This window comes from Hordeum vulgare, chromosome 5H, assembly GCF_904849725.1.
Source record: "Hordeum vulgare subsp. vulgare chromosome 5H, MorexV3_pseudomolecules_assembly, whole genome shotgun sequence".
NCBI classification, from domain to species: Eukaryota; Viridiplantae; Streptophyta; class Magnoliopsida; order Poales; family Poaceae; genus Hordeum; species Hordeum vulgare.
This window is the reverse complement of record NC_058522.1, coordinates 258,986,301-259,001,232: the sequence shown is the minus strand read 5'-3', so window position 1 is coordinate 259,001,232 and position 14,932 is coordinate 258,986,301. Positions and strand designations below refer to the sequence as shown.

The following is a 14,932-nucleotide window of genomic DNA, read 5'->3' as shown; positions in this document are numbered from 1 at the left end:
ACTCATATTATATAATCCAATTTTTATAATCTATTATGTCTTCAAACATGACATATTATGATGTAGATTATAAAAACTAGATGAATAGATTATTAAAAACTCACAATTCACTCTACCCAGCTAAAATCAGATTATGAATTGCTAATGACCTATTATCCTTGTAAAGTTGGAGATAATTACATTCCTACCACCGCCACCCTCCTCTTTAAAAAACCCGAAAACGTAGACATGTGATTATGCAATATAAAAACTGAATTATAGTTTATATAATCTGACATGTAAACATTGTCCACATAGATTATTTTATAGACCAGATCATATAATCTATCTTTATAATTTAGATTATCATAATGTATTATAGTTCAAACAGGGGCTAATTGACCATAGGTTGTCGTATAGTGCGAGTGGGCTCCATCTCCATCCCTCGTTATCGGGAAGGCAGCACATGAGACAAGACAAGAGGAGGCGCCGGTACTTCCTTGCCGTTGGATTCATGACTTACCGACCTACCTGCGCGGCTGCGCCGCCTCCGGCAATCTCTCAAATTTGGCGACGGAGGAAAACATGTGCGTCCCGTCTGGTCCCGTCGTGTCAAACGGAAGCGAAATCAAAGCCTCAAACGCCCTCTCCCTCGCCCTTCTCCTCTTCTCTTAGCCTTGTTTGGTTGTGATAATGGCTGGACTGGAGGAGCTGAAGCGGAGGCTGCAGCCCATCTTCTTCGACGCCGATGGCAATGTTGTGCCGCCCCCCGCCGCCGACGGAACGCACGACGACTCCAGCTCTGACGACTGCGAGGTAACCACTCTCTTCGTCTCAGGCGTTTGCTCAGTTCGAGATCTATGCTTATCTGCATTCTCTTCAACCAACAAAATTCCTTGCTTATGTCGCTGTAAAAATATATGATGCTCATATTTTAATATATTAAATCTTACTGTACTTTTGTAAAGGTTTTGGATGGTGGAACTGTCAATTTATTGAGTAGGTCTTCTGATGAATATAACATCAGTAAGCTTGGCTTCCATAAACGAACAACTAGACCAGACGGTGACTATGCTACAGATAAGGCATATCGATGTTCTTGTCATGATATGCATATTTTTGATTCTGTTGGTAATGGTGCAAGCAGCGTTGTCCACAGAGCTATTTATGTGCCAGTTCATCGAGTTTTGGCACTCAAGAAAATCAACATTTTTGAGAAGGTGACATCTCTGTGTGCTTCTTCTCTTGTCTCCCTTACATGAAACAGAATCTATGGACCCTCCCCCCCCCCCCCCCCCCCCCCTCCTTTTTCTTTCTTTTTTTATTCAATGAACTTTCACATGGAACTACAAGTGTAGAATTCATAGCTTATTCTCCATTTAAAGTCTATAGTACTCCAGTATTAGTTGGGAATTGTTTGGACCAAGCTGCAGCAAGTAGAACCGGAAATGCAGCAAGTACTATTGACATTGTTTGGACCAAGCTTATTTTCCTTCAATTTATAACATATCCTCTGATATATATTACAGGAAAAGAGACAACAGATTCTTAACGAGATTAGAACGTTATCAGCAGCATCTTGTTATCCAGGTTTAGTTGAATTCCAAGGAGTTTTTTACACTCCGGACTCTGGAGAAATATACTTTGCACTTGAGTATATGGATGGTGGTTCATTAGCAGATATTATCAGGGTCAAGAAATTCATAACAGAACCAGTTCTTTCACATATGCTACAGAAAGTGTTGCTAGTACGTGTCTCTTGCCTCCATACCTTCTGATGTTAGCTCTATTCAAATCAGGCCTGTGAAATTTAAGTGACTAGTTGGTCTGTGTTACTTTATTAGGCTCTGCGCTACTTGCATGAAGTGAGGCGTTTAGTTCACAGAGATATAAAGCCAGCAAATTTGCTGCTAAATCTAAAGGGTGATACAAAAATTACAGACTTTGGTGTAACTTCTGGACTTCATGATTCAATTACCATGGTATGCTACTTCTTGGTGACCGAAACTTCTCGTAGCAACAGCAAGCTGTTCTAAAATAGTATTAAGTGGACATCTGAGTATCTAGATTGAATTAGCAGTATATATATGTAGTAATTGTCTTCCAGTGTGCTACCTTCCTGGGCAGTGTAACATATATGTCTCCCGAGAGAATTCGGAACGAAAATTACTCATATGCGGCTGATATCTGGAGCCTTGGACTAACAGCGTTGGAGTGTGCAACTGGAAGATACCCATATGATGTAAGCGGGGGCGAGGCCGACCTCATGCTGCAGGTGAGGTGGTGGTCAAGCAGTGTTCATTTGTGTAATTTTCTACTACCTTTCGTGAGCATCTTATTTACGGAACAAATCATGATCTCATTCATGTGTGTCTGTTGGTATATTGTTGATTAAAACTGTTTTCGGAATTTGGCTTGTTTTCCGTAGGTGTTCTACATCTGTTTCCGAGTTTCTACTAGGTTTGGAACTTCTATTTCATTTCTGCTTTCCAACATGAATGGTCTGACAATAATACAATACTAGTTCCTCTTATGAGTATTATATTATTGATGTATAATGCAATCCTCCTTTCCCACCTTACTGTGTTGCAGTCTTGCAGATACTAGAAGATCCATCGCCAACACCACCGCAACATATGCATTCAGAGGAGTTTTGCTCGTTCATCGATGCTTGCTTGCAGAAAGATGCTGATGCAAGACCAACATGTGATCAGGTAAACTGACATCTAGTACAATTAACGTTTTTCAAAAGAAACAGTAGGAGGGTTTCCAACTGCCTAAATCCTGTGAAAAACTTTATTTATTGCGGGGAGTGATAAAATTTATTTATACAGTATAGGATTTTGCGACACTATCTGAGAGTAATGTCTGATGGATAATTTAACTCTAGTCAACAGATAAGCAGTCTATAAGGTGTGTTAATCACACACACACACACACACACATCATTCTGAGATTATAATCGCAAAAAGCGGTCTAATATGTTGAATTGTTTTACTAATTATTCAACTAACTACATAAATAGGTTATTTGCAACAAAGACGAAATGGAGTTTATTTTGCTCTCTGAAATAAATAAATAAATCTTATTTGAATCACATACTGAACATCTTGTAGCTTTTGTCTCATGCCTTCATCAAGAAATACGAGGGACCTGGTGTGGACTTGGCAGAGTACAATAAAAGTGTTCATGATCCATCGGAAAGATTATCACAGATAGCACATGTGAGTTCCTTATAGCCTTCCTTAGCTTATATTTTTCCTGTTCTGCTGCCTTTCTATATGGCAGGAAAATGAACCTTATGTTCCACAAGTTCACGTACAATGATGTTAGCTATGCTTAGACAATAGAACATTCCGACAATGCAACAAATAAACTGACTCTTACCGCAGTTGTTTCAATCATTTTAATCTGGTTTCTTGCTATCCAGAATTAAAAATATTCATGTTAAAATTCTAGACCCCATTGAGGATTTTGGTTGCCACAAGTATATCTCAGGAAAAAAGTGGGACTAGTTTACGGGAACTTTGCCACCGCCAAGTCACTCACCGGTTCGCTTGAATGCACTCGGCCCTAAAGTTTCCCCCCTCGAATGTGAGTGCGCCTGTCATGCTCACGTGGCCGCTCTCCTTACCTATAGCCGCTCAGGTGGCTCCTCTCTTCACCTCCAACCAAGAAAGATGTAGCTGCTCCCGGCTGTAGGTGCACCCGGGATGAACAGTAAATTTATAAAAAAATACAAATCAAAATTAAAAGAACCTGAGCCTTTGGGACATCAAACATTAGATGTTCTTGCAAAGTTTCAGCCACAAATAACATTCGATGATCCCTCACCAAAAAAAAAAACCGCTGCTGAAAAGTGGACATTAACTTTGAGCAGTGTTTTTGATTTTTGGTGAGGGCTCCTCAGAATGTTATTTGTGGCTGAAACTTTGCAAGGCCATCTAATGTTTGATGTACCAAAGTTTCATATTTTTTTCCCTTCTTTTGTATTTTTTTTAATTTACTGTTCATCCCAGGTACACCTACCGGGAGTAGAAAATCCACTCTCCTCTTGAAATAGTCCTTCGTCCCGCTTTATAGATAACGCAACCACCATTTCCATACAAGTATTTTCAAGTGCAGGAAAGTAAATAGATGGTCTGCTGGGGCAACAGCACAAATAAGCCCAAAAGCAAAAAGAAAAAACAACACAAGGCTTCGCAGAGTTAAAAGATCAACGGCTAGGGGCGAAGCGAGTTGGCAGCCCCACTATAAGATCATCAATCATACCGTCTAGCCGGTCCCGGTGCCACTGACTACAAAGCGGGTACCACAGCTGCAAGAAGGCCAAAATTTTAAACACACGGTCAAAAGCACACTGCAAGAAGACCCGCTTGATAACCATCTTGGTACATACAGTCCATCGTGTCTAGGTCATCACAACAAACACTAACCAAAAGAGGCGCCTCCTCCTACCGGTATAGTTGGCTTGAGCCTCTAGGAACTCGCTCAGGTTCGACGCCTGCCACTCAAGCCCTAGAGTCCAGGAACTAGCTCAGGTCCGACGCCTGCCACTCAAGCCCTAGAGTCTCACGGGCAAAGTTCCGTAAGAAGCAGGCAACGGGACAAGATGAGAAAAATTGGGTCCCGGATTCGGGAACCACGCAAAGAAGGCTAACGCCATCGCACGTCCCATGCCGCTTCACCAACTCCACACCTGATGGGAGACGATCACAGAGCAGCTGCCAAACAAAGATTTTGATCTTAAGAGGCACAAGAGGTTTTCACTGTTAGGAATAAGCAACTTGTATTCCCATGAGGCCATAGGCCGATATATATACATGTACAAGTGTGGAACATATGCAGGAAACCCCTTATACAACGGGATAAATACAAAGGGGTACATGACTTATATTATAACTCTAATACCCCCCCCCCCCTCAAACTCATGGTGGATGAACAACACTGAGTTTGGAGAGATAAAAGCCATGTTGTGCTCTAGTCTGGGCCTTCGTCAGGAAATCCGCCAACTGTAACTCGGAAGGCACCTAATGAAGAGCAATAACCTGATCCTGCACACCAGCACGCACATAGAAAACATCAACACCAATATGCTTGGTGAGCTCATGCTTCACAGGATCGCGTGCAATGCTAATAGCACCTGTACTGTCAGATAAGAGCAGAGTCGGTGTAGTGACAGAAACACCAAAATCCTGAAGTAACCACCGTAACCAAGTCACCTCTGCCGTCAAAAGAGCCATCACTTGCAACTCAGCCTCTGCACTCGAACGGGAAACTGCAATCTGTTTCTTCGTCTTCCAGGCAATGAGAGAACCACCAAGAAAAACACAGTAAGCAGAAAGTGAACAGCGATCTGAATGATCACTAGCCCACGTAGCATCCGAATAGGTCTGAAGTTGTAAATAACTGGAGCGAGGAAAGAATAAACGGTGAGAGATTGTGCCCCGAAGATATCGGAGAACACGAAGGAGATGACTATAGTGAACCGATGTGGGAGGGGAGACGAACTGACTCAGAATATGAACCAGATAAGAGATATCCGGACGAGTAGCAGCTAGATAGACAAGACTGCCAACAAGATGACGATAACGCGTCGGGTCAGGCAGGGGATCACCATCAGTAGCACGGAGGTGAACATTGAGCTCCATAGGAGTCTCAACAATGCGCTCCTCAGTAAGAGCAGCACGAGCAATAAGATCCGGGATATACTTTTCCTGGGATATAAAAAAACCATCAGAGGTAGAAGAGACTTCAATCCCAAGAAAGTAGCGAAGAGGTCCAAGATCAGACATAAGAAACTGCTCACTAAGACGGGCCTTTACAAAGGCAATATACTGGGGGTCATCCAGAGTGATGATTATGTCATCAACATAGAGAAGAAGAGTGCGACCACGAGGAGAAAGGTGAATAAACAATGCTGGATCATGAGTACTTGCTGAAAAACCAGCGGCAGTCACCACAGAGGAAAAACGCTCAAACCAGGCACGGGGGGCTTGCTTAAGGCCATAGAGAGAGCGACAAAGACGACATACCATGCCATCAGGAACAGAATACCCAGGTGGTGGCTGCATGTACACCTCATCAGGAACATCAAGCTGAGATATAGACCAGTGGCGTGCAGAGGCCACGACAAGAAGTGTACGAACAGTGGTCATATGAGCCACAGGAGCAAAAGTCTCGTCATAATCACGACCATGCTCCTGCTGAAAACCACGAGCCACAAGACGAGCTTTGTGACGCTCAAGAGAACCATCAGAGCGAGTCTTAACCTTGTAGACCCACTTACAAGTGATGGGACGGACTCCGGGAGGAAGGGAAACAAGATCCCACGTACCAGTGCGTTCAAGAGCAGCAATCTCCTCTGCCATCGCAAACTGCCATTCAGGATGAACAAGAGCCTGACGATAAGAAGTCGTCTCAAGAACAGCAGCACCAGCGGTGGGAAATCCAAAGCGATCAACAGGCGGACGAGGACGAGAATGCAAACCATAAGTAGGCTGAGACGAGGACGAGGATGATGACACATCCACAGAGGCATCCACAGGACGTGAACGACGAGTGTAACACTGAGGAAAAGATGGAACAATGGAAGGAGGAATCGCCAAGGTAGAATCGGGGAGTGGCGACGAAGAAGTGACCGGAGATGAAGGTGTAGAATCCGGTGACATACTAGGCGAGGAGACCGTGGAAGATGGTGGCGGCAAATCGACTAGAGGTGGAGAAGCAAAGGGAGCGGAACGAATAGGCAAAGGCTCGACGGGGGTGATAGGTGTGTCAGGAAAAGTGAGGAAAGAGATATCCTCCACTGAAAAGGTCGAGGAAGATGGGCGTGGGTAGAAGGGACGAGACTCATTGAAAGTCACATCCGGAGAGATACGCATCCAACGACCGGTAGGATCCCAACAGCGATAGCCCTTATGCTCATCACTATAGCCTAAGAAGACACACTCAATAGATTGAGCGGTCAGTTTGGTGCGTTCGCGAGGGGCAAGAAGAACATAGCAAACACAACCAAACAAGCGAAGCATCGAATAATCGGGAGAACGATCAAAAAGACGCTCGAAAGGAACACCGCCCTGTAGAGCAGCGGAGGGCTGTAGATTGATGAGATAGGTGGAGGTGGAGACGGCCTCAGCCCAAAAATGAGGCGGGAGAGAGGCAGCAATCATCAATGCACGAGCCGTCTCAAGAAGATGACGTTGTTTGCGCTCAGCCACGCCATTCTGAGCACGAGCACCAGGACAAGAGAATTGAGAGAGAGTCCCTTGCTCAGCAAGAACACCACGCAACATCTTAGAGATATACTCGCCATCAGAGTCAGCACGAAACACACGAATGGGCGAAGAGAACTGAGTATGAACCATGACAGCAAAACGCTTATAAATAGACAACACCTCACTACGAGAAGTCATGAAATAAAGCCATGTGTAACGAGAAAAGTCTTCTATAAAACTAATATAGTATTTATGACCCCCTTTCGAAGCGAAGGGAGCCGGACCCCATACATCAGAATGGACTAAATCAGAAGGACGCTTAGACACTGACTCACTATGTGAATATGGTAACTAAATCTGCTTGCCAAGACGACAACCCTGGCACTCTAAAGAGACATCTCCTGAGACAGACCCCAGAAGACCTCGACGAACTAAAGCCGACAAACGAGAACCACACAGATGACCAAGCCGATGATGCCACTGCTGGAAGGAACCAGTAGCTGAAGCGACCGAAGGGGAGGAACTGGCGATAGTGGTGGCAGCGGAAGGAACATGAAGCCAGTCCAACTCCCAAAGACCCTGAGAATCACGGTGGCGAGGGCCAACCCCAAACATAGTGTGCGTGCGAGGTCCTGGACAGAACAAGAGTCATCGTCAAGGATGACGCGACAACCAGAATCAGTAAGTTGACCAGCAGAAAACAGATTCATGGTAAGTCGAGGAACATGAGCAACATCAGGAACAGAATAAGAAGTGGTAAGATTGCCTCTACTAACGACAGAAAGAGGAGTACCATCAGCAGTGAGGACATGAACAGGAGAATCAAGCGATCGAAGAGAGGAGAGAGTGGTAGAATGAGAAGACATATGAAAAGAAGCTCCAGAGTCCATAACCCATGGGGATGTACCTGACTGTGTAGAAGGCGGTTGCTCAGTGCGGGAAGCATCAGTCATAGAACCAGCAGTACCCGTCGAGGAAGAACCTAAAGCAACGAGCAGGCACTTAAGTCTCAGAATATCCTGCTCAGTCAAAGCGATGGCTGAAGCTGTCGAGGTAGATGACAATGTCCCTGAAGATGATGACCGCGCCTTGCGCAGGTGTTTCCTCTTCGTGTAGCACTGGGACTCAATATGTCCATCATTGTTGCAGTAGCCGCAATGTGGACGGGGGCGACCTGAGCCTCCAGAAGGAGTGGGCAAGATCGGCGGAGCACTCGAGCGAGAAGGAGTAGGTGCAGCAGGTGGCGTAGAAGGAGCTCGAGCAGCGAGCACAGAGGGAACCTCCAGCAAACCAGCACCACATAAGCGAGTCTCCTCAGAACGAATCTCAGAAAGCGCCTCCATGAGAGAAATACGGCCACGAGCAAACAACTGAGCACGTCGGGGCTCAAACTCCTTACGGAGCCGAGACAGGAACTCGTAGACGCGATGAAACTCCAAATTGGCCTGGACAACCTGGCAACAGGGGCAAGTACGACAGCCAACACTACAGAGAGAATCAAGCTGGCGCTAGATAGCAGAACTCTGTGCATAGAAGTCATCAACAGTAGAGTCATCCTGCTGAAGGGCATGCTCCTGACCGACCACAGAGAGGTATAAGGCATCACCAGAGGGCTCATAGCGGTCATGAAGGCGGGTCCACATCTCAAAGACAGTAGGAAGACCCAGAAACTCAGAAGCAAACTGAGGCAGAACACTAGCAGTGAGAACAGTTGCAGCACGAGCATCATCATCAAGCCACTGGGTGTAAATAGACAGAGCACCATGATACACCTGAAGAGCCTCCTCATAAGTCAAAACCTTCTCATCATAAGCACGGATAGCAGCCTCACCAGCAACCTTAGCTGCATCCTTCGCAGCCTGAGTAGCATCCGCAGGAAGAGACGGAGGGATCGGCGGAGTGGGAGCCACATGAGGAACCGGACATGGCGGACAGTAGACCTCGCCAGAAAGAACACCCCAGAGACGGATGCCACGCATGTGAATGCGCATGAAGCCAGTGAACTCGGTGTAGTTACTACCATCGAAGATCACCGGACAACGAGGGCCAGCAACATAGCCCGATGCAGTAGACTTTTTTTAGGAATCGTAGTCAACTAACCGCGTCCGCGTCTGAAACCGTGTCCGCTTCGACAGCAGGATGGGAGCCGCGTCGATCTCGACCCGAGGCAACGCGGCGGGGTCGATCTGGAGCCGCCTCGATCTGGAGAGATGGGACGGCGGCGGCGGCCAGGGACGAAACCGGATCGGGAGCGGGGCGTTGACGGGAGGAGCCTCGTTCCAGCGGGAGCGGGACCAGGCGGGACTGGATCAGATTGGGAGCCTCGTTCCAGCGGAACGAGCGAGACCAGGCCGGTCCAGCGATTTCCAGCGGGATCTGGAGAAGCAGCGGCTGCAGCAGCAGGAGGAGAACGGTGGCAGCAGGAGGAGATCGCAGCAGCAGCAGAAGAAGGACGGCGGCTGCGTGGAGACGAGATTGGATCGGAGCACGAGTTGCGCGTGCGAGGAAGAAAAAACCCTAATGCTCTAATACCATGTTAGGAATAAGCAACTTGTATTCCCATGAGGCCATAGGCCGATATATATACATGTACAGGTGTGGAACATATGCAGGAAACCCCTTATACAACGGGATAAATACAAAGGGGTACATGACTTATATTATAACTCTTAACATTCACAAGCGGGAGGTCCATGCCGTTGAAATGTATATGTGGATTGCCTAGCCCTTTCCATTAGTTCTGACTTTTGGTTGCATTGGCTAGTGCATGAAGCTTAATATGATATCAGGGCCTAAGGTCTTGAGTTCAAATCCTGACTTCTGCAGTTTATTCAAAAATTGTTGCTGCCCCTTTGTGTCCATGTATAGGCCTCTTGACCATATATGTGAGTCAGAGAAGAGCCCGGCGGGGGCGAGGTGCCAAAGACATGATGCCCGGGGACCTCGACCAGAACTCGGTCCAGGCTAAGGTTTCCTTTGGCCGAATGTTCGTCAAAACGGGATGTTCCAATTTCCATTGTGGGCCACAAGGCTATCAAGAGCACCAGATCTGAGAAAATCATGAAAAGGGCTGGGAATTCGGCACGCAACGCAGCCCTACCGATCTATGGGTCGAAGCAAAAGAAGCTACCCTCTCCATCGCCTATGGAGAAACTGGTACCCAAGTGAATTTTGGGTCGAGGCAAAAGAGGCTACCCTCTCCATCGCCTATGGAGAAACTGGTACCCAAGTGAATTTCATGCTTGATCGACCGGAGGGATTTCCAGAACTGAGATCCCCCTCGCGTCCCTAAGGATCCACCACACCCACCTCATGATGAGTAACACATTCATATGCCGAGACGCTAGAATACCCACGCCCCTTTGGTCCTTAGGGAAACAAAATATCAGCCCGCTTCACCATATGGCGTGGGCAGCCAGCCAGAAGAAGCGTGACAACTCCTTGTCGAAGGCGGCATGCACTCCCTCTGGGAGGATATACAACCCCATCATATACATGGGGCACCTCCAACCACCCGCTCTGTTGCTCTTCTTGCCTGCCCGATTCCACCGATCAGCTCCCATCCTGGTCCCCTCAAGAAGAGATCTCCCTCTCGCCAACTCCATGCCTGATACGGAGATGCTGCCTTTGTGATACCTCGCTCGCATCAATCTCAGGAAGCCCATCATCAGCCTCCCGCCTCACTAGAACCTTAGGTGTCACTTTTAACTTCCAAAGCTTTGGCTACCATTTTATTTTTTTCTAAGAACAGTAGGAAGGGAAATTCCCATGGCAGATCTGCTAGAAGTAATCATTCTATGAGCAGATTTCACCGAGAGGTTGCCATGTTTTTTCACCTGCCTAAGCGTCAGTGAACTTGCCAATCGGGATGCAGCTAACCACACACACATCAGAAGGCCAACTATTTTCAGAAAGCTACGTGTCCCACCCGAAGAGGTTCATACTTCTTTTCGAGAAAACGCAAGAGGTTTTGTGTTTCATTGCATTGAAAAGATAGAGTTTGGTTACAACCCTCCTAGGAGAGCGAGTTCATGAAGGGACATGAAAATAAATTTAATGCACATCCCAGGTGGTTGGCAAGATGACTCTGAGGCTGCGGGCCCCAGCGCGTGCCCATTGTTCGGCTTCGTCCTTGATCTTAGAGACCAGGACATGGACGAGGGGCTAGGCACCGTCGAAAATGCACTCGTTGCACATCTTCCAAATCATCCACGACGTGAGGAGGGCATTGGAGGCAAGACCTTTCCGCATCGTTGTAGGTGTGCCTTGCTTGGCGCGCAGCCACCAGTCCATGAGCGTGCCTTCATCGCTTGGTCCTGTGGTGGTCATCCTGAGCCAGGCAAGAATTTCATGCTAAGTCTGCTAGGCGAAAGGGCATTCCAGGAGTAGGTGGCGCATCGTCTCGGGAGCTTGGTCGCATATTAGGCATCGGACCTGGTGCTGGAGACCCCGCCTAGTGAGGCGATCAACGGTCCAGCACCTATCCAGGCTAGCTAACTAGTGGAATTTTTTTTACGCGCAGCGGTTCCCAGCTCTTCCAAATGAGCTTCCAGGCGAAGAAGGTAGTGGAGCCCTGAAATGTGGTGAAAAGGATCGAGATGGACCTAGAGGGGGGGGGGGGGGGTGAATAGGTACAGCTCCAAATTTTAATAATTACTTAGCAATTTTAGGCAAAGGTGCGGAATATGAGCGTAGGCCTAATAATTGCTATGACAAGGAGTAAGCTATTTAGAGTGAAGTAAGGCAACCGGTAAACAATAATCAAATACAAGTACGTAATAAGGATTAACACAAGTAGAGAGTTAGGGTTAGTAATAACCAAAACTCCAAGAGAGACGAGGATGTATCCCGATGTTCACTTCCTTGGAGGGAAGCTACGTCACCGTTAGAGGGGCGGATGTTACCACGAAGGCACACCAACGCCACGAAGGCTCACCCTATTCTCCCTTTGAGATAACTCCACGAAGGTGTTTCTCAACCACTAGTGGTAAGCCTTGAGGTGGCTTCCAAACCTTCACAAACTTTCCGGGGGAAATCACAATGGTTTGATTCCTCTCCGAAGACTCCTACCGCCTAGGAGTCTCCAACCTCCAAGAGTAACAAGATCACGGGGATTGCTCAAAACTTGCTCAAATCACAAATCACTTTGGTGGAGAGGAGGAGAAGGAGACGATCTATCTTTTGATTGGAAGAACACTCAAAGGGACTCACAAATGCTCTTGGGATCTAAGATTGAGTGTAGACAAGAGTGAGTGAGAAGAAAGGTGTTCTTGTATGTGTTCTAGCTGTGTTGGACACCCTCTCACGAAGTGGGAGGGGGTATGTATAGTGGGGAGAGTAAAACACCCGTTGGGGACACTTTAAGTCACACAGGGGTCGGACATCCGGCAGTTCACGGATGTCCGGGCGTCCACAAGGAGTCGGACGTCCGACAGGGGTCGGTCGTCCCAGGGCTGTAAATATATCTGGAACCACTGTGGAGTTGAACAGGGACCGGACGTCCGGAGAAGGCCGGAAGTCCGAGTTATTCGACTCAAACTTCTCTGGTGCAAGATTCCGGATTTCCGAAAGGGGACGGACGTCCGGAGGGAGCCGGAAGTCCGAGTTATATGGCTCAAGTTCTTCTGGTGCAGAGCTCTGGATTTCCGAAGCTGGTCGGTCGACCGGCCCTCGGACGTCCGGAGGGAGCCGGAAGTCCGAGTTATATGGCTCTGATCTCTCTGGTATACGATTCCGGATTTCCGAAGCAGGTCGGACGTCCGCCCCTCGGACGTCCGGAGGAGGCTGGATGTCCAAGGCATTAGTTCTGTTTTGAGATAAGAGCAGAGTAGTGAAGATGTGGTATGAGCAGAAAAGTAGAGATGTAGTATGAGCAAATTCATCGCAAAACCTGTGATCCCCTCTTAATAGTGCGGGATCCCTATACTCAAGAATAGTAAATTTAAAGGATAGTCTACATCATCTTTTCTCAATCCCGAGCCTTCTTGACATATAAGTCCCGATCTTCTCAGACCACCTTGGCACATAATTCTCAATCTGCTAAAGTACTTGCCATCCTGAGATACACTCAACAAATAGGATTAGTTTCCTACGTATGTGTTGTCATTAACACCAAAAGTTGATTAGGGGCATGACTGCACTTTCAATCTCCCCCTTTTTGGTAGTTGATGACAACATATACACAGGTCTCAAAAGATTTAACATACATTATAGCTTTGGAGAGGTTTAGTACGGAGCTCCCCCTTAGTATGTGCATGGTAAAATATCGGAGCTCCCTTTTAATGTGTGTTTCGAAAATATCATGTGACTTAGTAAAGATAATGGATCATCATGTAAAGATAATAGATCATCATAGAAGTAGTGGAGCAAAACATAACGTCTACGATGATATCATAGCAATCCATAGCAATCACAACATTCATAGGTAGCCATACATAGGTTTATCCATTACATTACACAAACATGCAAATTGAGACTAAATCTCCAAAGACTAAAAACTACGATACATTACTCTCCCTTTGGCACCAAGTACCAAAAAGGGAGGCACCAACAGCATCAACCATGCTCAGAGATCATCATCATCATCATCATCATCATCATCCTCATCGTCAGGCAAGCCACTGCCACCAGCCTCGTCAAGAAAATCAGCCCACTCAGGACCAGATGGGAAGCCAAAGTCAGAAGGAGGAGCAGCAGGAAGGGCCTCATCGTCACTCACATCAAGAGCGCCCGAGTCTCTCAGACGAGCCTTGAGGGCATTCTTGGAGGAGACGAGGCGAGAAACCACATCATGAGTTTGACCGCACTGGAAAGAGAAGGCCTTCATCATAGTAGAATGTGCCTTGCCAATGAATTTGACAAAGCGACCGAGAGGAGCTGAGCTGGATGAAGGGGTTGCTGACCGGGCAGCAGTGCGGCGAGTGGAGGTGGGTGGTGGGGCTTTCTTGGGAGCATAGTTATCCGCCATGTGAGCGGGAATGACCCACTTGTGATGCGTGTGAGTGACAGCAACAGTGAATTCAGCAACATGGTTAATAAAAGCCTGGATGAAGGGGGCATGAAGGAAGGCTCGCTTGTATTGAAAACTAGCAAGCCGAATCTCATGCCATAGAAAGTGAGGCACATTAATTTTGCTCTTGGGGTGCTCGTACAAATGTGACATGATGTCAATACAGTAGCCACTGCAGGATCCCTTATCACCCATCTTGGGATAGATGGTGCGGATAAGACATTGAAAGATGATAAAGTAGGGAGAGCGCCAGATGGATACTTGGTTAAGATCCTTCATTCGTTCGTCTGCATCAAGTTCACGGAGTGGTTTGAGGAGATACCCACACGCCTCAATTGGCTTATGTGCATGGTTAGGATCATTCTTATGGATTTTGAAGCCGGAGTTGGGGAAACCAAGTGCGGCAACAAACTGATCATAAGAGGCTGTGAACTGAACGTCAGAGGTTATCCAGCTAACAGTGTTGTTTGGACCAAAGAAACATGTGGCATAAAATTGGTGAATAGCAGCAGCGTTAAAATCGCGCCGAAAAGCAAAGGGGGCAGCAAGCCCCGATGACTCAATGAGCTCAATGGCACCCGGGTATTTCGCCGGGTGCGTGCGAATATGCTCAAGATCAATAAAGTGATGGACAGAGATACCCTTTGGAACAATGACCGTAGTAAAGATGTCCACCTGGACGTTTGTGCGGAAACGTGAGTCCATAGAGTCACGTACAACAGAGAAT

At 47.0% G+C, this 14,932-nt stretch overlaps 1 protein-coding gene across 8 annotated transcripts in view; it reads left to right on the top strand.

Annotated features, from left to right (window-relative positions):
* The first annotated feature begins 457 nt into the window (after window positions 1–457).
* The window catches only part of LOC123398186 (mitogen-activated protein kinase kinase 3-like), a 37,718-nt gene continuing 23,243 nt past the window's right edge, over window positions 458–14,932 (top strand). For 2 of the 8 annotated variants that reach the window (XM_045092681.1, XM_045092683.1), the window contains exons 1-7: window positions 473–795; window positions 948–1,199; window positions 1,509–1,727; window positions 1,824–1,961; window positions 2,087–2,254; window positions 2,580–2,693; window positions 3,096–3,203. In XM_045092681.1, coding sequence (XP_044948616.1) covers window positions 673–795; window positions 948–1,199; window positions 1,509–1,727; window positions 1,824–1,961; window positions 2,087–2,254; window positions 2,580–2,693; window positions 3,096–3,203 — 1,122 coding nt within the window. In that variant the 5' untranslated portion in view covers window positions 473–672. Of the gene's footprint in view, window positions 796–947; window positions 1,200–1,508; window positions 1,728–1,823; window positions 1,962–2,086; window positions 2,255–2,579; window positions 2,694–3,095; window positions 3,204–14,932 lie in introns of all 8 variants that reach the window. The other 6 variants (XM_045092684.1, XM_045092686.1, XM_045092687.1 and 3 more) reach the window with 6 other exon arrangements.